The 27,591-nt window shown below is 44.8% G+C and overlaps 1 protein-coding gene across 2 annotated transcripts in view; it reads left to right on the top strand.

Annotated features, from left to right (window-relative positions):
- SLC36A4 (solute carrier family 36 member 4) overlaps positions 1-27,591 on the top strand; it is a 1,006,806-nt gene that overhangs the window by 367,384 nt on the left and 611,831 nt on the right. For both annotated transcript variants that reach the window (XM_086935317.1, XM_086935318.1), the window contains exon 9: positions 3,656-3,754. In XM_086935317.1, coding sequence (XP_086791443.1) covers positions 3,656-3,754 — 99 coding nt within the window. The remainder of the gene's footprint in view (positions 1-3,655; positions 3,755-27,591) is intronic.

Consider the following 27,591-nt stretch of genomic DNA (forward strand, 5'->3'; position numbering starts at 1 on the left):
CCATCATAGCACCGCACCTCCGAGACGTCATCAACTGCTCCCTCAACTCCGCAACCTTCCCGGAAAGCTGGAAACATGCCGAACTCAGCGCCCTCCTGAAGAAACCCACAGCTGACCCCACCGAACTCAAAAACTACCGCCCTATCTCACTCCTTCCATTCCCGGCCAAAGTCATCGAGAAAGCGATCAACAACCAGCTCGCCGCATTCCTCGAAACCAACAAATCCCTCGACTCCTCACAATCCGGCTTCCGAGCCAAGCACAGCACGGAAACCGCCCTCATCGCAGCAACAGACGACATTCGAACTCTACTGGATAATGGAGACACAGTCGCCCTCATCCTCCTCGACCTCTCCGCAGCCTTCGACACGGTCTGTCATAGCACCCTTTTACAACGCCTCAGAAACGTCGGAATCCATGGAAAAGCACTGGAATGGATCACCTCGTTCCTCACCGGAAGAACCCAGAGAGTCCGCCTCCCACCATTCAAGTCAGAGGCAACTGAAGTCATCTGCGGCGTACCCCAAGGGTCCTCACTCAGCCCCACCCTCTTCAACGTATACATGAGCCCCCTCGCGGCCATCGCACGCCAACACAACCTCAACATCATCTCCTACGCCGACGACACTCAACTGATCCTATCACTCACCAAAGACCCGAACACGGCCAAAACCAACCTGCACGAAGGAATGAAAGAAGTAGCCGAATGGATGAAGCACAGCCGTCTAAAACTGAACTCAGACAAAACAGAAGTCCTCATCCTAGGCACCTCCCCCTCCGCCTGGGATGACTCTTGGTGGCCAGAGGCCCTTGGAACAGCACCTATCCCGACGGACCACGCACGCAACCTGGGCGTCATCCTGGACTCCTCACTCTCGATGAACAGACAAGTCAACGCCGTTTCTTCATCTTGCTTCAACATTCTTCGCATGCTCAAGAAAACATTCCGCTGGATACCCACCGAAACTAGAAAAACAGTAACTCACGCTCTGGTCACGAGCCGACTGGACTACGGAAACACCCTCTACGCCGGTACCACCGCAAAAATCCAGAAAAAACTCCAACGCATCCAGAACGCTTCAGCCAGGCTCATATTAGACATACCGCGTAAAGAACACATCTCTGGCCACCTGAAAAACCTCCACTGGCTCCCCGTCAATAAGAGAATTACCTTCCGGCTCCTAACCCACGCACACAAAGCACTCTACGAAATCGGACCCGAATGCCTCAACACACGACTGTCCTTCTACACCCCCTCCCGCCAGCTACGATCTTCCAACCAAGCCCTTGCCACTGTACCTCGCATCAACAAAACCACCATGGGAGGCAGATCCTTCTTCTACCTGGCAGCTAAAACCTGGAACTCACTTCCCACTCATCTTCGCCTTACTCAGAACCACCTAGCATTCAGAAAGCAACCTAAAACGTGGATATTTGACAAGTAACTCACCTCCCTTCTTCAAGCGCCTTGAGACCCTCTGGGTATGTAGCGCGCTATACAAATTTATTGACTTGACTTGACTTGCTTTCTCATTTCCCATGCCCCCTTAGAAGTGTAGGGTCGCATCACAGGTAAGAGCTCAAATGTAACTACTCTACATTATGGGAAATAAACAAGGATGAAGTAAACGCAGTGTACTCCCTCACATACGCTACTGTTAATCTTAATAAATAGCGCTGAGAATTAATATGTTTAAATGCATCTTTTAGTGAGGGTGATTTTTACATTCTGTGTTTGAAAATACCACTTTTAGAAGGTAGGTATTTTCTTGCTTAACCATCCAGTGTGCCTCTGCTAGGTTTGTGTACTGCATGTCTGGTTTTGGATGACAGGGGCTGGGGATGAGCAGTGGCTCTGGAGAGCCTGGTGAATCAGGGCTTGGCTGAATAAACCTGGGCTACATTTAGAGTAGGGGGAGGAGATTTCCTTTCACCTGAATGGGCCTGGTCTGCCTCCCACAACGCTGTCTCCACCTCCTGCCAGGAAGCTGCACCAGAGAGGACAGAACCGGTTTGAACTAAGCACAGGGCATCTCTGCCACCAGAGAATAAAGGATTTTTTTATGTATTAAAAGAGGGATCCAGACTCCAGACTTTTAGATCACTTCTGGGAATCAAGAGGAACCTTTGCCAAGGAGAAGAGCCAGAGAAGCTGAGGAGGAATACTGCCCCTGTGCTGTTTGCTATCTTGGTTTGGTCTACATTGGCTACTTGCTGCCAATGAAAGGAGAAAAGGACTTTGCTCTTTGCTGTGTCACCTGCTTGAGGAAAAGATCTCCAAGGGCTTGAAACTGAGCTTGCCTCCTGTTCTGAAGTCTCAGGGACACAAAGACTTCACCACTAGCTCACCTGAATTTCCTTGCTGGGAATTCTACCCTGCAAACAGGTGCCTGCTGTTGTTTTGGACCTCTAGAGACTGTTTTTCGCTGGGAGCTGGAAAAGTAATGTAACTTCGAAGAAGCGAGACGCATCCAAACCTGTTTCTGACGCATCGCCAAAGAAACCGTTGCAACCACTGCTGCGGCTAGAGAAATTGCTGCGCGCCGCATCGAGTGCACTCATCTCCGAAGTCTAGGATCATCGCACTGAGTTCAACGCAAGGCCTGCTGTTCGGCTGCAAGAATTCATGCAACATTCCGGATTATCGCATCATATCGAGGCGCCAAGTTTGTCGCATCATTGGGGGACGCAGTAAGAAAGTGACGCATCACGTCCCCAAGCAGTAAGAAACCGACGCATCACCTCCTTCAGAGGAAGGAATTGACGCATCACCTTCCCTGAGTGTAAGGAACCAACGCATCACCTGCCCTGCTGCCAGTTTTGTTAGTTTGTGTGAAGCCTCCCAGGTACTTTGTGAGAAAAGTGTCACCTCTGCAATTTGCTTTGAAATGAACTATCTCTACCATCTGAAAGTCCTATTTCTATTACTATATTGTAGATGTTTGTCGTTTGGTCTTGTTTTGGAATAGATGAAGATTACTTATTTTTCTAAACTGGTGTGGTGTCCATTTGTAGTGTTTTCACTGTATTACTGTATGTGTTCTGAAATGCTTTACACACTGCTTCTGAGATAAGCCTGTCTGCTTGTGCCGAACTGTCAGGGCGGTGAGCAGGGGTTATATTAGGAGTGTATCCCCCTTACCCTGACTAGAAGCAAGGGTTCCCCATTTGGACAAAGGTATCTACCTATGCCAACTAGACACCCATTTCTAACACATATATATATAGGTAGATATATACATATATTATATACACACACTGACGTACACATACAAATTGGTTACTGCTGTATCTACTTCTGTTGTTGTTTAAGGGAATGCTGGAACACGTGTAAGATGTATTATGTTTCATAGTTATTGTCTCTCTAGACAGACCATTAGTAAAAATGTGAATTATTGTTTGTTCCTGCCAGCAGTATAGAGGTGCTGCAATGCGTTTGGCATCTGCCAATGTTTGTAGACTTTTTCACTGGTTCTCTGGATTGTCCAGTTTGCTGTAGTACAGATAGGGCTGACAAAGGGTATAAAAATGTCTTTATTGAAAGCTGTAATTGAGTAATATTTTTGGGTAGGGACCAAGCATAAACTTTTATGATAACAAAAATGCATTTTCTGCTAAAGTAAATAGTAACCAATTTTCTTAAAATTTAAACTAGGATATTCACAGTCCTCGAAGTCTCCCGGCATTTTCCAGTTGGAAGAAGTATCCACTGTTTTTTGGTACAGCTGTATTTGCTTTTGAAGGTATTGGTGTGGTAAGTGTTACATTTGTTTCTCCAGTGTTTATTTTTTTTTAGCATGAATAGAATAGAAAATTATAGAACTTAAATGACTTTGGTGCGAAGAGACATCTGTATTCCCTTGGACACCACCATTATCAAATCTTCTCGCTGATGATCAGCTAATATGTGGATGGGTGGAGCGGAAGTGGGAAGGGATGTAGGCTCAAGCAATCCCCATAGTGTTAACAACATATATAACCACTGATATGTTATAAACTCTCCGTGCACAGAGCAGTGTTGACGCCCTCTTCAGAGAGGCAATCCTCATTGGTCTTTCAAACTCAGACAGCTCAGCCCACAGTCACAAGAATATATAGATTAATGTGAGACACATCTGTATCACCTTCTACATGTAGTTGTTGTTGCTTGCTTCTAAGAGCATCACCACCACAAGTTCTTCAGATGGTTCCCAGTCAAAACAGATGGACCATCACTCAAGCCCTCGTCACCAGCAGGCTGGACTACGGGAACACACTTCCAAAGCCCTGCATAACAGAGGACCAGCTTACATCAACAAATGCATGACCTTCCACCAACCAGAAACCTATGATTCCCCCTCCCGCTTCCTCACAGACACTCCAAGAAACTGCAAACTAACAGCAAAGGAAACTCTTTAACATACGTAACTCCTTTCTTGATTGTATGTTACTATTGTCCTTATCTCATATGAATCTGCTGGTTGTAGGAGATTTACATTTATGGATCCACTCTGTGATCCCCAGCAGTACTATTGCCAATTTAATTGATGGGATGGCTGGTATGGAACTTTGCCAGAAGATCACTGGAACAAAGAACAAAAAGGGCACATATTGGATCTTGTATTTGATCCGATTGATTTGAAAGAGGTTGGCGATTTTTTTCCCACGGTCTGGACAGATTATAATCTGATCAAATTCTTGTTTAATTGCACACTTCATAGGCGCCATGGACAATTTAGCACTCATTCATCTGAACTGAAACGTCCTTGTAATACCTTTTCTGCCTCTGAGTTTATCGATAAGCTGCCTCAGTCATGCAAGATGAAAGTACCTCCAAAACTGCCATTAACTGCCTCCTTCTCAATAACCGAGGTGACAGTGACTAGTGAAACTCTAGCAATGGATCCATAAAAGTCAAGTAAGTTGGCCATGATGCCTTTGTCAGTTGTGGTTCCACTGACTGTGCCAGGACCGTTGATGGTTCTTGTGTCAAATACTGCAATTTCTTCAACTTGCTCAATGGCTGCCTCGCCATCAGAAGTCCTGTCACCTCCCCTTCTTCCTCAGTGGCATATTTATCGTAGCTGGAGATAATCATGTCCTGGTTAATGACAAATAAAGCCAAGAATCAGATGAACCTTAAAAGTGATCCCATCTACTCTGGTTACTACACACACCTCTCTGGTTAAGGTACCAGCAGAAACTACTAGCAAAGCTCTTCTTCACTGAAGCTAAGTAAGAGGCCACCGATGTATGTCCCCATGGTCCGGATTATTTCCCTAAATTTAATTTTCAGCTCAAGGGTGATGCTGTTGATTATGGCCAGGATGACCAGGGGGAAGGTGAAGGCTGAAGGCCTACATCATCGTTATCGTCAGGATGTAGGGATGCCATTTTGGCACTGTGATGATCCATCTTGTACTTTAAGAGGATTTACTACCTGTGCTCTCAGCTATGATCAACTTCTTTAGAAGCCAGCAGAGCTTGATGCCAAACTTTTATAACAGAGTCGCTGACCTCCTCTCCAATCAACAGCCACTACTATTGCTTCCAGGCCGAGGCATCCAATAAACATACTGATATAACGGATGGCTGAGGAGACAGAAGTGCCAGAACATGTTCCTGTTGGAGTAAGGGATGGGGGAAGACCCCAATAGCAGCTGCTACCCTTCAACTGTTTTAGTCACTATGCTATAATGTTCCCAGATCTCACTCGCTAATGATGGACAACGCATCAAATGTTTTGAGCAAACAGTTCCACCAAAGAGAGTGGTTCCGCTATGACTGTTGTGATTGTTTTTGAAGCAGTAAAAGTGACAGGAGTTATTGGCGTCTTCTTGGAGCAGATGAAAAGAACCATGAAAAAAACAGGCAACCTTCCTTGCAGTCATTCTCCGCCTGGATGAAAAAACAGAATAAAAATCACTGCTGGTTTCACCAGTCAACTGAGGGTAGATTCAGTCACTAAGGGTGCAATGCAGTAGAGATTTCTGAACATATGTCCAGGTGCTGGGAAGGCAGAATGATGGTACATGTTTGGAATTTCATTCATTACAGCCATATCCATTAAGCATTTGTCACCAGAGTGGGACGGGTATGCCCATACGTGGGTCCCGTACTCTCCATGCCACTGGAACATAACTAGCCTGGCTGATGAGGGGTGATAACCCGAAACCGGCCCTAGTATGCTTGTTTCCAGTCCAGGAAGGACCTGGCCTGGCAGTTCAGGCTGGACTGTTCCCATGGGGAACCGGGTCAAGACTGATTTACATATGACTTGACCTAAATTAGAATGGCATAGGGAGCAAAAAACCTATGGATTTACACCCAGTTCTTTGTGCTGGGGTTAATGCATGACATTGTTCAGCATTCAGTCCCATCAATTGTTCTTTTTGCATATTATTTTTTAACCATTAAGCTAGGCAGACAATCGCCCATACCTAGGCATGATTCCCGAGGACAAACGCAAAGAAAAAACAGCTAGCCTTCATAAAGGAGAATGAATTTTCTCTGGTGCAATTGATGGTTGTGCTGAGCATCGGTTTCCAACAACTCCTAGATGCAGCAATTCTCAGAAGCCACACCCAGCTTAGTTGCACACTCTAGAGGCCAGTGGTGAAGACTGCAGTGTTCTGCAGTCTCATTCTTTTTTGAGGCTCAGGGAGGTTACAGACAAGGGATCTACCACAGATGCTTCTAACCGTATCAGTTCCACCAACTACAGCCTCAACAACCTTATTTATAACAGCCATACAACTTTTATTGAGAGTTCAAAGCACCATTTGGGTTGTCATTCTCCAAATAGCCAGGAAGAGAAGAGGCTTACATCACATTACCAGAAGGCACTTACTCTTCATTGGCACCAAGGGGGTGCTTTTGTTCCCCCAGCAGTGCTCATGGCCCAGTAGGGTGGACAGTTTCAGCCTCACTGAGTGGTGTTTTATCATATTTCAATAGAAGGATTCTCAACTTTCTTCAACATGGGAGATGCCCCTCGTTTAGGACCTAGGTAGGAAACACTTGCATGCCTTTGCCTCCTTCCAGCTGAATTCCTCACCAAACACTGTAAATGGGCCCTGGAACCTCTCTTTAAATTACAGCAAAACAATGAATTGAATGTAAAATTCTTTCTTGACCAGGGGAAATCAGGAGATGCATGATTTCATGTTCCTTACAGCCCAAGCACTGTCAGTTCCTGTGGTTTGAAGTTGCTATTTGCCATTATCAATTTAAAGTCCTGCTCATCGGACTAAAATTCATATAATTAATTTTCACAACGTGCATGGCATCTGTCGCTGCCTTTTTCTGAGGGGGCAAAGTAATATTCCAATACTTCAGTGATTTGCTGACAAGGGCAAGGTAAAGTGTATGACAGTGGGCTGCTCAATCTAGCGTACTCAATCTTTTCATATATTTGGGTTGATCTTGAACATCCAGTTCTAGACACCACCAGATTTCCCATCTGAAGAGTGATTGAATCCTAAAGATGTTCTCCAGATCAGTTTGAAGTTCCAAGTGACTCTTAAGGGTGATATACATATAAATATACTTCCCACTCGACCAACACTAATTATATTCTGGCCACAGAGAGCTCTAATGGGCTATCCTTTGGTTGTACAATATCGAAGAAAAATTTACAAAAATACATACATTGCTTTTTTATTTATTATTTTCTCCTGTCTATTATTCAATCTTATTTTTTCAATAACTTTTTTGAATGGTAAAAACACCATGTTTTTTTTCTGTGTCCATCTGTACAAAACAAGTCAAAAGTGATGAAACATTGTTATAATTCAATTGAATATACAAATTTAACATGATAATTGCAATAAATATATACAAAATAAATATGTCCCCAAACCAAAATCACATTTACACTCACCTCGCATAGTCATTGCATACCAAACATACTCATACACACATCACATTCATTATTTTCCAGCTAGAAATGGCTTGCAACTGAGAACTCATGGTGAATTCATGGTTATGCCGCCAGCTTGAAAAAAAGTTCAGGCCGACGCACGTTTCAGGGGATACATATGATTCAGTCCACCTTCTTCAGGACCGCTTGCTCTATTTCATTTTATGCAGTGGAGGTTGGTTTGGAGATCTAAAATTGAAAAAGGATGCAAATAATTCATGGCGCCCTAAATTCACTTCCTAAAAGGGAATCTAGCTGGTTACTACTGCTTTTATAATTAGAGCAATATCCTTTATCTATGAGATTTGTGAACTAGTGTGTTTTCTACCTTATATCCCACATGTCTTATTTATACTTGTGTGGCTATATCTAAAATGATAGGACTAACCATTAAGTTTGTATCTGGCTGACTTCCTTTCTCACACTGACATATCCATATCTCTATGTTCTGTTTCCAATTGGTTATTAGCTGTCCATTCTTCGTTAGTACCGCGACTGTTGTGGCCACTGTAACAACATGTCAAACAGCCAAAGTATGCTAGTGCCCGTATATTCTCTATCTAAAATAGAGAAAAACTTCTTTTGTTTTTCATGGTTGTTTTACCTTTTATTCACTTTATCTTTTATTGGGCATCTCATTTGTAGTGTGATCGAATTTCGCGGTTATGCAGAGTCCATTATTATTGTTTGGCTGTTATTCTTTTCACTATCAGAAAAAAGGAATCTTAATTAAAATTGGAACGAAATTTGGGAGAACATATAGAATTGTTCAGATTAGAACGTGTTTCCTCACTTCTGAACTGTCTGGGGGAAACTCGTTTTTTTCTTAATCCTATACTAGTATATATTCATGATACAGTGGTTCTGTTATAAATGCGTGCACATTTTAAAATGTGAAGAAAGTCCAGCTGTCGGGGAGTATCACCAATAGGGCTTGTCTCAAGGGCCATCTCCAAATGGAGGGCACGTGCCTCCAATCGCGTGATATGAAAAGAACATACCCACTCCTCTACTCGGATACACTCGCTGGCAACCCCCTGCATAGTGGCTTTAACAGCGACCCATAGAGTGTCAACAGTGGTGACCGCGCCCTCATTATTATGAGTCCTTTCTCAAGGTCTGAACTATTTTTTGTCTTGTAGGTACCAGGTGTTAAAGCACCACCTGGGTTGTGTGCCTTCTCTAGGAGAACTGGCATGAAGAGGTATAGGAGCATGATTGGAAATGCCACGTGCGAGAATCTGAATGTTAGAAATTGCACAACAGTCAGAGGCAGGTAAAAAGACCAGGTCAATACGTGACTGAGAGCGATGTGCCATCAATGTATGCGTCTGTTGTTGGCGTCTTGGATGCCAAATCCTCCAATCATCACAAAGACCCAGGACGGTGGCCCAGTCAGTGAGACGATGGGCATTGGAGCATTGGGAAGATAAATGGGTCCTGAGACATCAAATTCAGTGATGGGAACCATGTTGAAGTCGCCACCTATTACTGATAGTCCCGATGAAAGATCTAGGATGGCCTTAGACAGGTCTGCCAGAAAGGTGGCACGGGCTGCAGGTGGGACAACAACACTCACCAGATTGATCGTTTGGCCCTCAACCATCTCAGTGAGTGCCAGAAAGCGGCCCTTGAGATCATGGACCTGGTTAGGGACCGAGAGGGGAAAAGACCGCTGCAACAGGATGGCCACTCCAGGGGACCCATGCGTGCGTCCAGCGTGAAACACCCGGTTATACCCTCTACGTGCCAGGAAGGGGCAAGGATTACACAGGAGGTGTGTTTCTTGAAGTAAAAGAACCGCAAGAAGGTTACAGTGGGCGAAGTCAAGAGCCAACGGGCGCTTTCAACTGTCTAGTAGACCATTTACATTTTAGGACAAAGTGTGGAATGATGCCATCACGGGGGAAAGCAGCGGGTCATGTGCTGCAGTAGAGAGGCAGGGATATAGCCCCTTCAACATATGGGCAGGGGTGCAGGTTCACTGTGCATAAGCCTATCTGTGTTGTGCAAAGCAAAGCGATAAGTGTGAGTGTGTGTCAGTACAAGAACAAGAGCAAAATACATACAATATAACAAATCAAGACCAACAAGTGAGGCAACAATAATGTCATACTTAATCCCCACTCTCAATTCCCTCCCCATCCCATATTTCTATCTCAGTAGCATCCGCCCCCCTGAAAAAGAAACCGTAAGAGAGGAGAAAACAACGTTCAACAAGGGAAATTCATGGAAGCTAGACCCCATCAGATAACAGATCATTAATTGCCATCAGAGTATATAAAACAGTACTCAGTAAGTTGAGTCCCCTGTACTTGGAGAGACCTGGGTATCATATTGTTGGACTCCGAGACAGATCTGTATTCACCAGATTCTCAGCAAGCGAGTGGACAGCAGCACCAGGAAGGATCTCTCTATCGACAGCCTGTTTTTCCCGTCAGAGGTCTTGAACTGGTGTGATGAACGTTTCCTGCTGTAGCGGGTGCAATGATTTTGTGGTTGTGATGTCTGTGAGGTTAGGGCCGGTCTGTCGGTTCGCACCTCCCAGAGTATGATCTCCGCTGTAGCACGAAGAGATCGCTCCTCTGTAAGCCACACCCACGCTGATTCCGGGTCTCAAATAAGTGGGATTTTTTGTCCTCGAACACACAGAGCCTGGCTGGAAACAGGAGACGATACTGGAGGCCCATAGCCTGAGCTTCTATTTGAACTCGATATATGACTGCTGCCGCTGCTGTGCTTCTCAAGTGTAGTCGGGAAAAGGAGAACTTTTACATCACATAGCAAAGATCAGACCTGGAGCGGGCTTTTTGTAGTTTTCCATTTCTGTAGTTCAGAATTTTTGCAATCATGGGTGATGTTGGGGCGCCTGCAGGAGTCCTAGGGGTCAGTGGGTGATGAGCCTTCCCCATGGCGACCCAGGAAGTCATGCAACCCGTAGGTATCCAGGACGTGATCCAGGCCTCCAGGAAGTCAGCAACCCGATGAGGCTCGGCTACCCAGGAATACCGATCACTCATAAATTATTGCGCCGGGACCAGTTTTCAGCATCCTCTGCTCAGTGGCTCGTGCAAGCAGGCCAGTGACCTGGGTCTTAAGGTATGTGACCTCATCTTCTACTACTGAAATCCAAGATTCAGCTACGAAAATCCAAGCCGTAGCTTTCCTGAGGTCCTGGCGGAGCAGCACCACATCTACCTCCCCAATTTAGTTATGACTGCCGTCTGTGACGTTTGAATGGATAGAAGGATAGTGGCAGGCGCCCAGGTGGTGATGAGCCACAGGTCCCACCCCTGGCCCCTCCAGGACGACTACCCACTGATCCACTGGTGAATTTCCCCATACGAGTCTGCGAGGACTACAGGCAGGTGCTCTTGTCCTCCCCAAGAAGGTGGAGCAAGGTCGTCCAGGCACTGCCGGCAGCGAAGACACAGCCATCCACTGCAGTCCTGTGGCACGTGTAGGTAGCAGGGCAGTTGTGTGGCGTATCGCACCAAAACCAGCGTGATTCACCCTATTCACAGCTATTTGTAGTTCAAAGTGCAAGAGAGGTCAATGGGAGGTATCTCACTGTATCAGGGTTTGCCAGTACTTAGCTCAGCGGTTGAAGCAGCACCACCCAGTCATGTAGAGCAGGGCAGTAAGACATAGAGTGAATAAGTCGGGGACACCAAGATTAGTTGCAATCAAGCTCCATCAGAAGTTCAGGTCAAGAGACGCCATCTATTGGCAGAAGAGCGAGCAGCCAAAGGTCCCATCAAGGCAGTCCATCACTGAATGTCACCCCCACACACCAGTGGACTCCGGGAGAGTTTACAGTTCCATCAAGCCCCCAGATGCGACAAAGGGCCAGAGGCTCACACCAGGTCAAGTTCTCGAGGAAAAAGGGAGGCAGTCATGCAACCTCAGGACACATTATAGGCAGGCTATCAAAAATCATCGTCCCAAGTGTCCCAAGGATAATTTAAGCAGTGTTGGGGGCTCTGCTGTACCACCACCACCCTCACTGCCAGTCGGACCCAGGCCACAGCACTCCCCGATAACCAGGAAGCCTGGAGGTCCAAACCCAAATAGAGGAGAATTCCACCCCACATGTGCAGCTCCCAGGATGAGGGAAATGCAGGTAAGTGGGCCCCACCTCAGCGAGTTATCAAGGTTGGGAGTTGTTGTAGCCAGAATTACCGGTGTAGGCCCAAGACTCGGACAATCTCAAACCAGATCCCAGAGCCAGTCATCTCAGGACACCTCTTGGCAGGAGGGCCCCACAGGCAGCACCACAGTCACTTCACGGCCTAGGGAGGCCCATAGCACTTCCTGGGTTTGGCCCTGAGGGCTGCAGCTCCATCGATCAGGAATGGTGCCTCAGAGCTGCAGCATGTCTTTACCAGCTGCTAAGCCTAGCCATGAGAGTCTGTCTGCTAGCAATAGCAAGACTCACTCTTACCTTGACAACATGCCGCAGCCCAGTCCATCCAGAGGAAGTCGAGAGCATTGCACATACAGTGCCCCCGCCTCCTGCATTTAGCTCCCTGTCCAACTCCTCAGCCTGGAAAGGGCCGCTGCACCAGGTGGCACCTCTCCGCAGCCCAGTAGTATCAAGACCAGCAGTGCAGAGCGGTGACCTGTTTCATCACTCCTGGCTGCCTCCACCTCGGCTCTTTGTACTAGGAGACAGTAGGGCCGAGTCTAGAGGTCCTTGTGGCAATCCAACGATCAGTAATGTGCGCAAAACAACCAGGGTTTATAAGGAGCTCTAACAATGAGCATTCACCATGTTTTCCGCCTTGGCCATGCCCCCAGTAACCCAATTGCTTTCAAGTATTGTGCATTTGACACTGTTGTGTGTTTGTGTGTAAGAGAAATGAGGATCTTGGCATGTTTATTAGAGGCATTATGTACATAAGTGATAAAAGGTCAGTCCTGTTGGCTTTTCCAATGCTTGTTATTTATTTTTACTTTTTAACTTTTTATTGCTTTTTGCCATACTATTGCATGTAATGTTTGTTTATTTTATTCGGTTTAATTAACTTGTACTTTTTTAATCATGATATTCTTCTTTTTGGGCTCACCTTAGCTGCACTCTAAAGAGCCTATTCACAAACTGCATTTTGTAGTACTGTAATGGTACTACTTATGGAGTACAAAATGCTATTCACTAACCTATATCCGGAGGTGTACGCCTCTCCTGGCTTTTATGTACGTAGATCTCCACCCCGGCTCTGGAGAGCTCTGCACACATAGGTATACATTTTAGTAGTAAATGTGGAAGGGTTGGGTGAAGTGGCTGGAAAATGGGGAACACATACAAAGAATGAGAGGGGATTAGGGAAGAGCAAGGAGAGGATTAGTGCGGGTTAAGGAATGGATGTGCACCCATCCACTGGAGAGTAAACTCAATGCTATTCAGGCATTGCAATTCTATAGTTACTACTGCCAAAAATAATTACAAACAAGCATTGGAAATGCAATAGGTCTCGCATCAGGAAAGTTTGAGCTATTGGTATTGTAAATGACACTTTTTTTTATGTGTTGGTTTTGAAAGTAGCAAAATTAATAGCTTTGTCAGTTACAATGTCAATAGTTTTAACTTTTGCAAATGTGACACCTATAGCATTTGTAATGCAATGTGTGTTGTATTTACGTGACTTAGATGTCTCGATATTACAAATAACAATGGCTTTTAATTGTGTAAATAATTAATACTTAAATAAAAGTTATTGTAATTTATAATGGCAATAGCTTAAACGTTTGTAAATAACTTTTGTGAAGATTATGTTCAGTGTATTTTATTGTGACGAAAATCCAAGAACATTGCATTTGCACCTACACACACACAGAGCCACACACACACACACATATAGATGTGGTAGTGTTGGATCTGGGGGATATGGTGGTGGTGGATGTGGTGGTGGTGGTGATGGTGGATGTGGTGGTTGAGGGGGTGGATGTGGTGGTGGATGTGGTGGTGGTGGTGGATGTGGTGGTGGTGGTGGTGGTGTTGGTGGTGGATGTGGTGGTTGTGGATGTGGTGAAAGTGGTGGTAGATGTGGTGGTGGATGTGGTGGTGGTGGTGGATGAGGTGGTGGATGTGGTGGTGGATGTGGTGGTGGATGTGGTGGTAGATGTGGTGGTGGATGAGGTGGTGGTGGAAGTGGTGGAAGTGGTGGATGTGGTGGTGGATGTGGTGGTGGATGTGGTGGTGGATGCGGTGGTGGATGCGGTGGTGGTGGATGCGGTGGTGGTGGATGCGGTGGTGGTGGATGCGGTGGTGGTGGATGCGGTGGTGGTGGATGCGGTGGTGGTGGTGGATGCGGTGGTGGTGGATGCGGTGGTGGTGGATGCGGTGGTGGATGAGGTGGTGGATGAGGTGGTGGATGTAGAGAGGGGGAGTAGAGAGGGGGTGTAGAGAGAGGGATGTAGAGAGAGAGGGATGTAGAGAGAGAGGGCTGTAGAGAGAGAGGGATGTAGAGAGAGAGGGCTGTAGAGAGAGAGGGCTGTAGAGAGAGAGGGGTGTAGAGAGAGAGGGTTGTAGAGAGAGGGTTGTAGAGAGAGGGGTGTAGAGAGAGAGAGGTGTATAGAGGGGGGTGTAGAGAGATAGGGGTGTAGAGAGAGAGGGGTGTAGAGAGAGAGGGGTGTAGAGTGCACACCCAGCCCCATCTGTCAAAGCGGAAAATTGTGAAGATTACACCAGGCAAGAAAACGTTGCCACCGTGTTGTGTCCCTGTGGGGTAGGGCCTTATGACTGCCCCTAAGTAAAATTCTGATTTTCACATGGGTTCAGGAACATTGCAACATTAAGAAAAAAAGCAGATAATATGTTTTGGTTTCATAAATTACCTAAAGAAAGTTATACTTAAATCCTATTAAAATTGACCAATAGTCTGTTCTAGAACCTATGAGGTACATAGTTATAGCTCACTTCTTATAAAGCATTTTGTGCAGAATCACTGAAAGCTTACTCCTCGATCTATTAACAGTCTTTATTTTAGTGATACAATTTTTATTCTTCAAAACTTTAGTCTGCAATGGAGTGACAGTAACTTTGTTTGAGTAGACTTCAGGTCTGCTCAATCAGCTCAGAAATAGTTAAAAATAACATGGAGGGCAAATTTTATGAGTACAGCACAAACACATTTAACCGAGTTCTTAAAACCTCCGAATACTTGGCAATTTAAATATGGCCTCTAGCAGAACTGCGAAGAAGAATTTCCTTATTGATCATCCACACATCAACCTAGCAGATCAAGGGACCTTTCTGCATGGTCATCCGTATCTTCGCACACTCCTTGAGAGGGATACGTTTGGGGATAGTTTCCCCCAGATCCAGGGCATATGCATCAGCTGGGAGCGTGCACAATCAATGATTGCAAGGAGGAGCTCGGAAAAGCTGCCACTGGCAAACATGGCTGCCAATCAAAGACAATCTTTTCTCAGATATCCTACAAAGGCCGAATAACCTCACTATGATTGGAACAGGCTAGCATTCAGACACAGACTAAAACGATGATTTAAAACTGCAAAAAAACGGATGTTATTATGGATGTCAACGAGAGGAAGTGGAAACTCGGCTACAAGAGCCCCATTTGTTTCTGGAGTGTCCTCTCGTTGCTCTTAACTTTGGTCCCAGCACCATGAAACAAGAGTCTCTTGAGGGGATAAAGGTGGGCCTGGCAGTCAAATGTGTGCTGTCATTGGCGAGGAGTCAAATAATCAGTGATGTCACTTTCGCTATCCTCAGCGAATTAATGAGCTGATGTCCATGTGCATATACATTCCACTCTGTACCGCGAGGATTGTTGTGGGTGAAAAACGCTCTTAAACTTATATCCTGGAGGCGTGATCCAAACCAGGTTTTCTAGAACCACAACAAAAAGCAACGGTTTATAAAAAATATATAATTGGAGAGGTTAAAATGTGATTCAAATAGTAATTCAATTCCCCCCTCTCTCGCGGTCCTTGCTTCCTGGAAGGGAGCCAAGCCCTTGGGGCGGGGTGCTGCAAAGCAGGACAGGCTGTGGTATGCACGTGCAACAGGAAATGAGGCAGCCTGCGCCCACGAGGACTCTCTTGAGCAGGGTTAGGTGCACAGTTTGTTTAGAATGTGTCCGTCCTGTAAGCTGAATGTTGCACCTTTGAACTTGTCGCGGGAAAGGCAGAGTTTTGTTTTTAATATACAAAATGTTTTACCTCTGCAGAGACGTCTGGTCCTCGAGGAACGAATGCATGGTTTCCCAAAGTCCAGCAGCATGCCCTACTCCCAGAGTCGAGGCGAACATCCATCACCCCATAAACCGTTTCCCACGGCTTTTTACGAAAGTCAATAGATTACAGATATAAACAAGACGGAGGGAAGGAAGATAAGGGGAGGGGGGAGGAGAAATGCGACACGGCGGGCAGGGGAGGGGGCGGAGCGGGGAGAGGGAACAGACGAAGGAACGGCAGATAAGGGGAGGGGGGAGGAGAAATGCGACACGGCGGGCAAGGGAGGGGGCGGAGCGGGGAGAGGGAACAGACGAAGGAACGGCAGATAAGGGGAGGGGGGAGGAGAAATGCGACACGGCGGGGAGGGGGCGGAGCGGGGGCCTGGAGTGCGGCTGAGGGAACTGATGTGCACGCGCTTTTAAGCTCAATGCGCATGCGCATTGAGCTTAAAAGTCACGGGCACTGCAAGGAATCGCCACGATTCCTTGCAAGTTGGATAAAGAGTGGATGAGCCCCCATAGTCTCGCTTGCTCGATGCGCATGCGCATCGACAGGCGAGACCTAAAAACAGTGGTAAATGTTGTCTGGCATCGCACATGACCAACCACTGGTACTACAAAACATTCTCATAGATAATAATTTACGCAGGGATTTAAAATAAAAAAATCCCTAAGAACCATTGTTGAATTAACTTCTTTTAACTTTTTTAAATAAAACATACATTTCTTTTAATGTTAAAAAAGAAATATAAATAAATATGATTAGGTATATTTTTTATAAAATATGTTAATAAACCTTTTTAATTTTAAAATGTAATGCCACTTTAATTAAAATAAGTAAGTGCTGTACCTGACTTTTAATACTTCTTACTAAAGAGTAAATAAATATAAATTGTAAACATTAGGTGTTTCTTTAAATGTAAATCATGAGCAAAATATGTTTATTTAAAATATTTAAAATAGTTATAGATATCAAAACTAAGTTAATGGTTTAACATTTTTTTATTTTGTTCTACATTTTAAATAATTATGTTAAATTAATTAACATTAATTAACATTAATATTTAATTTTAATTTTTTTTGCTTTTGTTAAGTAATGTATATTTTTTTACTTTACAATATGCTTTACTATGGTAAACTCTCCGCCCTGGTGGCATAAAGCTCCCCCTATGAGTGTAATGTTACAAGTAGTAACTTAACACTTATAAAGTGGACTCCACCTCCTGAGTTTACACCCATAAACAGTAATTAGCAAAAAGTTGTAAAGTTATAAACGTGTAAACTTACAAGTATAGATTTACTCATCTGTAATTCATCTTTATAAATAGCCCCATTTTCCAGTGTCCATGTTGAAGTACTGGGTTTTTAGAACCCAGCCGTGCCAGGGAACACACCCGAAGACTTCGAGTTCTTCCTGTTTCAGACTACAGAAACACAGAGTCTTCTTGGTGAAGTCAAAGATCGAATTTATTGGCTGCAGCCAGTAACAGGTATCCTAGAAGTACAACACAGTGCATATTCTCAGGAGACTGCTCAATCTTACAAAGCCAGCCTTCTTCTTTTATACAGACTATTACGCTTCAGGCAAACATTCCTTATTTTACAGTTGACCATTCACATGTTTTCACTACAAAGGAGAAGCAGAGTCATGATGACAAGCCCATATTTCAGTTTGTCCAGCTCATAATCAATTAACCGGCAAGGCCCAGTATCTTCATCAGATATCGACGAACCCCTAATAAAAACGGGCACCTCCTCCTCGTAAAGCAGGTCATAAAGAAAAACAGGGACAGGTGTGTGTAAGATTAGGCATGGTTTGTGTGCGATGAAAGGTTTATGATATGTTGTGCCTTGATACTAATCTTATTCGGCCACTGGGAAAGGAACTGGCCAAACAGGTTTGGCTTTAGGCAGTGGAGTCAGCTCGTCCAGGTCACAGAGGAGTCAGCAAAGGTGTATGTGTCCTTCAGACTCGTTTCTGGCCTTAGTCATTGGCTTATGTGAGGGCAATCACAAAATGTCTGCCGTTCACAAAATGGAACCCGAGGGTTCAGGACGGAAACTTTCATTTCGGGGGGATTTCGTCACCCGAAAATGATGGAAATACTTGTGCATAGTATTTTAACAATTTGCGGTCTGCTGATACCAAAATCGTCATGATACGACGAAGTTTATAACACGGGTCCAGAATTTTCAGTACCACAGGCCCTCCTTTTGCCCTTACGTAGGCAATAACCTATACTCACGCTAATCTGAGTCCAGGTCTATATTCATAAAGTCATTAAGATGTTGCTGTAGCATCATCCTATTACTTAGCTCGTCTCTTGACACAGGTTTCCTTACACACGATGTAGCACAGAGGCCACATATTGCAGGAGCACACTGTACACACAGACAGAACAGGAAAAGAATGGCTAAGATTATCCCAATGACTATCAGAATCTTCCATCCCCAGGCAGATATCAGTTCTTAGAACCACCCCATAAATGACCAATCTCCTTTATCCACGTGAATAGATTCGGAGATCTTATGCAGTTTGGAAATGGCCTGGTAAACTGACGGAGCGTTATCTGGGATGAAAATACAACAACTTGATTGGATCACTTTACATACCCCACCTCGGTCTGCAAGTATGACGTCTAATGCGACCCTATTCTGAAGAGTCATGAGGCGATCCGACTGGAGCTCAGTCGTCAAATTACTAAGAGCACCAGCAGTTTCAACTACAGTGGATTCAACCACCCTTGCCAATTGCATTATGTTCCTGCTGTTCACCATAGGTCCCCAAAACGGCAGAAAACCCTTTACGAAATCTCCAAATTCTTGTCCTACAGTGTCTTCTTTACTAATGACACCTATAACTATCCTTGTCTTATGGTAATCTGCCGCGGCCGTGTAGGTGGGAGGCAACAGGAACAAAACAAAACATGTGCCCGAGAAGTCAGAGGGCAACCGTGTATAGGCTCTATCATGGCAGATAAAATAGGTACCCTTAGCTGCTAGGAACGAAGGGGAAGTCTGAGATGCAAAAACATATGTTTCAGTGCAGATACTTCTCCCTAATTGAGCTCCGGGATTCTTGCCATTACCTTACAGACATAGGTGACCCTGATGGGGTACAATCCAAATCGGGGAGGATCTCTTTGCTCGCTGGTTCTCACTCAGAGTAACTCCATATCCTGTTATATTCCATCTATCATAAGCTTGTAACTCATCTCTGGGAATCATTCTATACGAGTCAATGTCTCTGCTCATATTTGTGATTCCTACTACCAATGCCTTGTTGCTCGAGTTACTTCTCGTGCAACTTGGGGGATATGGTTCGATGGCATATATGAACATCGTCTGAAACGCCCACAAAGAACCATTGTAACTAAATGGTAAGACCAAGTATGGGATACCCTTATCTGTTGTATGTGGCATAAGACCACACACCCAATAATTAGTTGTATTCACCACTAACTGGTGTTGGTGTAAAAGCTGGACGAAAGAGTTATTGATAAACTCTAATCTCATAGTGGATTCATGTTCAGGCAGAGGATGAAAAAAATGCGAGGGAACAGTAGAAGAAGGAGGTGTGGGTTGTGAAGTGGGTGCAAAGGTCACTTGAAAAGAGAATAAGACATATCCTATTAAAATCGTCATCACACTAAACAACATGAAGATACATAATATCAAAAATTGTTTCTTTGTCATCAATATACACATTCTGGTTCTAAAGTTCATCTGTTTGGCAGGTCTCTCCATCTCGAAAAAATCCATCCTCTCTAATTTGCTGCCCGCGGCGGTAGGGTGTTCTATGTTAAGGAATACTTCTGTCAGTCCAGGGCAACTCCCTTAGACCAACCAGAACTGTCGACCTAACGTCTTCAGCTGCACTCCAAAGACTTAGGCAACCGCGACCCTAGCAGCTGAACCCGGATGGCGGTTCAAAAAACAAAAATAAGCACGTTTCTCAGATGGGAGAGCTGCACTTTCAAAAATAGCAAAGAAAAATAATTTGTTTTTGTCCATAGTTCTCGGTCTCAAATTATAACGGCTTTTTCCAGGTACTGTCTGGTTCTGAAACAAGAGTTCAGGCTCTGTAGTTTTCAATCGATTTGACTGTGGCATAGCTTCTTGCAGAATATTGTCACTTTCTCGTTCAGAAATTGTTCCTTTTATACGTGCATCGCTAAAAGGCAGAAAACGAGGCACAGTCTCAGTTTCAGAGTCAGCGATCCCCTCCTGGACCCAACGGTCGTACGGTAGAGGCAAAGGAATCCTCTTGATGTGTACGCCGTGGATCCAGTTCTTTTTCCCTTCCACTCGAACAGCTGATCTTGTTGAGAGAAGGACTAGGTGGGGACTGGTCCAACGGGGCTGATCATTCTTTGTCCGCTGGAAGTTCTTGACCAGCACCCACGATCCAGGATCGATAGGATGTCCTAGAGCTTCAGAGACCCGAGGCAGAGTATCGTGAACCTGTTGGTGTAAAACACGCAATTTAGCCGTCAATTCATACACATAATCAAGCAGTACAGGGTGTTCGATCTCACTGAGTTTTGTCGGCCTTGGCACTCCCCATATATTGGCCGGGCGGCCGAACACAATTTCATAGGGACTAAGTCCCACTCGCGAGTGCACAGCCATTCTCGTTGATAGGAGTGCTAAAGGCAGAGCGTCAGGCCATTTAAGACCAGAGCTCGCTTGTATCTTGGCCAATTTCAGTTTTTGCGTGCCATTATAACACTCTACTAGTCCAGCTGATTGGGGGTGATTTGCAGTGTGGAATTTTTGCTGAATACCTAGACACTCACACACTCTCTTCATGACTCGACCCACAAATTCACTCCCATTGTCACTCCAGACCATTCTCGGCATTCCGAACCTAGGGAAGAATTCTTTAACAAGGGCTTTAGCTGTGGATAAGGCAGTATTGTCTTTTAAGGGATATGCTTCTACCCATCTTGAAAAGGCACAAACAACAACGAGTACATATTACAAATTGTTGCACCTTTCCATGTGGATGAAATCTAGCTGCAAAACCTCGAACGGATATGTAGGAGGAGCAAAATGACCAGCTGTAGTTGGGGTTCCCCTACCAGGATTGTATTTCAGACACACCATGCAATTCTTGACCACATTCTCTTCACACTTAGGAATTCCAGCATTTTGCCATACTGGGGCCAACAACTTGCAAATCCCTTTCACGCTGATATGTGCCATCCCATGAGCCATCGTAACAACTGGAAGCACATACGCGTTAGGCAACAACCATCTCTGATGTTCAGACAAATCAATCCAACAACCATTCGAATCCAATCTACCTCTACTTTCTCTCCATTCATTCAACTCTTTCTCAGTAGCTCCAGCTTGAATGGACTTCACACTCTCAATCGTATCTTCCACATTCCAACATCACCAACCCATCTTGCCGGACCTGCAACATACATTCGACTCATCACATTTCTCGGAGTTTCTTTCGCAACTTCATCCGCAAACGCATTTTCGCGACCAACATCATCCGTAACCTTTTTATGGGCACTGCATTTCACAATCGCTACTTGTAATGGCAAAGTAAGAGATTCAAGAAGTTCATTCACCAACTGTCCATGCTGGATCTTTGTCCCATGCGAAGTCAGGAACCCACGTTCACGCCACAAACGTCCAAAGCTATGAGCCACGCCAAATGCGTATTGGCTGTCAGTATACACATTCACTCGTTTTCCTTTCGCCAAAACACATGCTCTCGTTAATGCAATCAACTCCACTGCTTGTGCTGAATTATGTGGAATACGTGCAGCTTCAACAATCGTATGCAAAGTCGTAACAGCATATGCCGCAGTCGTATCACCATTCGGAAGCTTAAAACACGAACCATCAACCCACAAAGTACCATCACACTCAGGAAGAGGAGTGTCCCTAAGGTCTACTCTCCCTTTCGTCTCTTCTTCAGTTCTCAGAAAACAGTCATGCTGTTCTTCGCTATCTGTCTCAGCTGTAATTGGCAACAACGTGGCTGGATTCAACGTGTTGCATCGTTTAATGTGCACATGACTCGCTAACAACATCAACTCGTAACCCGACAACCGAACACTAGTTAAATGCTGTGTCTTCGTACGGTTCAACAAGGTATCCACTGCATGTGGAACCATTACCACTAACGTGTTGTCCATAACCAAACCAGCAGACTGTCGAATAGAAACAGCCGCTGCCGCCGTAGCTCTCAAGCAATTCGGCAACGCTCTAGCTACAGGATCTAAAGTCGATGAGAAGTAAGCACACGGACGTTGCTTATCGCCAAACTGCTGAGTCAACACTGACAATGCACATCCCTCTCTCTCGTGGACATACAATGTGAAAGGCTTACTGTCGTCGGGAGTACCCAAAACAGGAGCCGAACATAACGCATTGCGTAATTCAAAATATCTTTTCTGACAATCTTCAGACCACGGAATGGGATTTGGTGTATCTTTACTGGTCAATGCTACCAAAGGCTTCGCTAACAAAGAAAAATTAGGGATCCACTGTCTACAGTACGACGTAATACCCAGAAACGCACATACTTCTCCCTGTGTCGTAGGCACACTCATTTTCGCAATAGCTTGAATTCTTTCTGGGGTCAGTTTCCTTCCCTCCTTCGATAAGAGGTGACCTAAATAGGTTACTTCTTGTCGACAATATTGTAACTTGGAGAGAGAAACTTTGTGATGAAAAGCAGACGGGTGGCGTAACAACGACAAAGTGGCTTCCCTACAGATCACTTCAGTATCAGCGGCAACTAACAAATCATCAACATATTGAATAAGGGCTGCACCATCAGGTAAAACCAACAGATCAAGTTGTGTCTTCAAAGCTTGACTATAGATCGATGGACTCTCACAATAGCCTTGAGGAGCGCGTTTAAAGCGGAAGCTTCGTCCTCCTAAAGAGAATCCAAAAATGTCCCTACTTTCCATGGCAATGGGGATGCTGAAGAAAGCATTCTTCAAGTCAATCACTGAAAACCATGTGGCAGTAGCCGGAATCAGAGTCAACAAAGCCGTATATCAGGCACAACCGGAAACTGCGGAACAACAATCTTGTTCACTTCACGAAGATCGATGACAAATCTATACACAGGAGGCAGTGAAGAATCAGTTCTCTTCAAAACAGGCAAAACAGGACTATTGCACACGTTACCTCTCGTTTCCTCAATGACACCCTTTTCGATCAGATAATAAATGATCGCCAAAAGTGCTCTCTTTCACCATCACTCGAGTTACGATATTGTGGAATGCGCGGTAACTTAGCATTCGCCTTCAGTGTCACAACGTATGGGGGAATTTCCAGTAGGCCTACATCATTCGGACCAGTAGCACACAATGAATCCGGTAAAGAAGACAACTCAGATGGAAGACTATCTTTCGACAGGTACATTGGAGAGATCACTCTCTCACCCAAGGTAAGGTGTACTCCTGACGGAGAACAATACAGTGTCGCATACAATTTCTTCAATAAGTCCAATCCCAACAAATTCTCATTACAACCTGTAGTCAAAATGAGGGGTGCTTCAAACTTACGAGATCCAACAGAAAGAGACAACGGAGCAGAAATCGGATTTGTAACGGGGGTGCCAGAAAAACCTACGGAAACATTATCTAAGCCAGACAAAGGTGCGCCAGGGAGTTTAGAATGCATAATAGAACTCTTTGTAGCACTAGTATCTAACAGAAAAGGTTCTGACACACCTGATGCAATCACTTCAACATAAGGTCCACTACTGGAACTGAAACAACTCCCTCTCTTTATCCATGGCTGTCCTAACAATCATTACCATTCGCTTCGTCACCTTCAACATAGTAATCATCTACATAGTACTGTGCTGTCCTACCAAATGAACTTTGCTGCTGATCAAAACTATTCATCGAATTCTGTGGAGGCAAAGGACGTATGTTCTGTCCGCGACCTCTACCTCTTGGCACTTGTTGAGCACCTCTACCACGTACACCAGAAGCACCATTCGTGCGCTGCAGCAAAACCGGGCAACTATTCTTGTAGTGACCCTCTTCTTTACAATACGCACATTGATTAGGCCCATACAGAAAACGCTGTTGAGAAAACTCGTCTCTTTGCGAGTTTCTCGAATATTGCTGAGGTTGCTGATAATCGCGCTGACTATTAGTACGGGGTGGATAAGCTTGTTGTAGAAGAATCTTAGTCTTCAATTCCTCAGTCTTCTTATCCGCTTTCTCTAACTCATCTTTGCGCCTATTTTCATAGTACTGAGCCGTAGCTAAAATCTGCGCTGACGTAGAGACTGGCCAAGCACTCTCAGAATCCTTCAACTTAGTGCACAACTCGGGAAGCAAATTATGTACAAACTTGTCAACGAACAATCTCTGGACACCCTCGGTAGCCATATCCTGACCACTATGATCTACAAAAGTCTCTTCAAACCGCGTAAAGAAATCAGACACTGTCTCATCTCTCTTCTGCTTACATGCTGACAATTTATCCCAATTAACACGCACTTCGGGCATCAAAGTCTTCATGAAAGTAATTATTCTACCAGGAAGTTCAGCAATCACATCTTCAGGCTTAGCACCTCCATCTTGTCTGTCATTCGCAGCAGCAATATTAACCCATGTATCACCCAATTCATTATCATGATCCGTATGTCGAATCACATTCCAGATAGGCTGTGGAACAACGTTGCCAAACAACATGTCTATGTCTGCTAAATTCATGACGCACAAACCCACAGTTTGAGTGAGCTCTTTATAATATCCCGCAGGATTTTTGCGCGGATCAGGTAAAGATTGCTTAAGCGCTAAGACTTCAGCACGCTTCCAAGGAACATGTACCCACACTCGCTGAAAGTGCGCAGCAACATTTCCATCTTGAGGTCTCCAAACTGGAGGAACCTCTCGCATCGGATACTGACGCGCTTTTCTCCCAACTGACGAATCAGGCTCAAACAACCGCTCAGAAGGAGCATTCTTACAAAACAACAACAACGTCGACACCGCTCTCTCGATGTCGAGGAGACTCACAATCGTCCCTTTCGCAAACTTGGAACGCACTCGATACAATTTTTCAGGAGCTTGACCCACTTCTTATAAATCAATGTGGAAAGGATCACTGGTCCTGCATAACCAAGGTCTGCAGGTGGATCGGTAGGTGTCTTCCAAATAAAAGACCCTCATACACGTGTTTTTTCAGATTCGTGTAGCGGTATATGATGTGTCCCCGCTTCTTGTAACACGTGTCCGTGCGTAATCCTTGGGTCAGTTTTTGTTTGCACCATCCGCCAGGAGGTTGTACCATTGGTTAAAACAGTAGTGATGGTGAATAAGTGAAATAGTGCTATAAAGGTGTTCTAAAATACCCGGACAGCCAGAGGTTCAACTTTAATATTTCTGGATTCGGGTAAAAGGTTAAGGCGTGTCGCTATGGAATTATTTAGGAATTCTAGCGCACTAATCTTGTGAGGTTAAAAGTGGTCGACATGTTTCAGCCTTATCTGCCTATTGGTCAGTCGGCTTTCCTCAGGACCATAAAGTGATTAAGTGAAAAAAAGGGAAAAGGTAAATTTGTAACAAACAAACATTGGAGGATACTGAACTGTGGTAATCTGGAGCTAGAGAAACCAATGCATGCGCATCGCAGAGGAAGAAACCTCAAGGATATACTGGTCCACATGAGACCTAAACAAAATCCGGTAACTAGGCAGACCACAATTGGACTCCAAGGACATTTTCCATGTGGTAATTGCAGCAGTTGCCATCTCACACAGAAAAGCAATACCTTGACATTCAGCAATGGAACAACATGGGAACAACGGCAATTCACGAATTGCAATACAAGGAACGTCGTATACATGATCACATGCCCATGCGGCTTAGAGTATGTTGGCATGACCACCAGGCCTGCAAAAACTAGAGTGGGAGAACATAAAAGAAACATACGCTGCAAAAAGTCAACCACCAAAATGGCGTTCCATTATCTAGAAAAGCAACATTGTGTGAATGATTTGCGATGGACAATAATTGAACATTTGCCATCAGAAACTGATCTTTTTCAGAAAGAACAACGATGGGTGTTCCGTCTGGGTACCCATATCCATGGCCTCAATGATCATGTCCCCTGGGGCCAGCTGTCGAATTTACAGTAATCCGGGCCATGAACCCTATAATTTCTACTCACTCACAACCAATGTGTTACTAATAGAACCCGATTGGCCTTTGGCCACTAACATTGTAGAACTACATAGCAGTGTTATAAGAACCACATAGGGGTACCTATGTAGGACATTAGAACTACGAACCACTTTCGTTATAATGCCCAGAACACCTCACAGGCATTTAAAAAATTTTTTTTTAATTGTTCGCCACCTTAATATAATGAATAATGAACTTCAAGTATAAGGTACGACCGCGCTAAATCATGAGTAGCGTAACGGTAATGAGAAACAACGCATGCGCAGTAGCGAACGACCGCGCTAAATCATGAGTAGCGTAACGGTAATACAACGCATGCGCAGTAGCGAGCGGCAGCGAGACGTATCAACACGCATACGCCTCACAGACCACTAGAGGCTGAGACAAAGGTCTAGCAGAACGCGTGCGCACATCGATCGACTCCCGCGCATACCATGCACGCTGCAGATCCTTACGCATACCAAATAAGGCGAGACTTCTAACTGGCGCAGAATCGGATTACCCATGTATGGGCTTTGTCACGCACCCGACAATTAACCTATGACCAGTCATCCAATCAGTGAATTCAGGCCTATATAAGACAGGGCGCACTCTCATGGCTATTACCAGCAGAGCAACGAAAGGGGCAACACGGAGGTAATCTCGTCCCGATGCTGTGAGTATTGAGTAGACAAACAAAATCACCATTGTCCACCCAAACAGTGAGTAAAAAGTACTGAAACCATCTCTTTGTCTATATAGATTACGAATCTAGCAACCAACCCCGACGTTCTTGAAATGCTCATGAAGCCAGAACACTTTGCATAATGAGTATGTCCATAGAGCTTTTTTCAACCTAATGTGTGTCATTTTTGTTGTGTGTTTTGTATGTCTTTTTTTCTTTACAGGATCAATGCATCTTTGGTGCTCCAGGTGACTGCACCTGTCTGAGCCAGCCCAATTGGGGCAACCAAATGTATTCTTTATTTTTGTCCTTTCAGGTCATGCAACTGCATTGACTAATACCGCTGTAGGCACATTATAGCCTTAGTTTATCACTGTAAATAATCTTTCACTTTTAGTTATTTACACTTTTCATAGAGAAACGTGAGTAAGGTGGGGAAGTTGTGCCCCGTCCTGAAGAAGGAGCACAAGGTCCGAAACATGTCGACGCACACCAGAGGTAATGTCCATAATTGCGACAACTAACTACCTCACACTGCACTTCTTTTAATAGTATCAGCCCGAGGTTGTGAATAAAGTTTTTTCCTGACACCTACGAGCCAGGTACTTTTTAACCTTCACCATACCCCACCACTCACATCTA

The sequence above is a fragment of the Lissotriton vulgaris genome, chromosome 8, assembly GCF_964263255.1.
Source record: "Lissotriton vulgaris chromosome 8, aLisVul1.2, whole genome shotgun sequence".
In the NCBI taxonomy this organism is placed as follows: Eukaryota; Metazoa; Chordata; class Amphibia; order Caudata; family Salamandridae; genus Lissotriton; species Lissotriton vulgaris.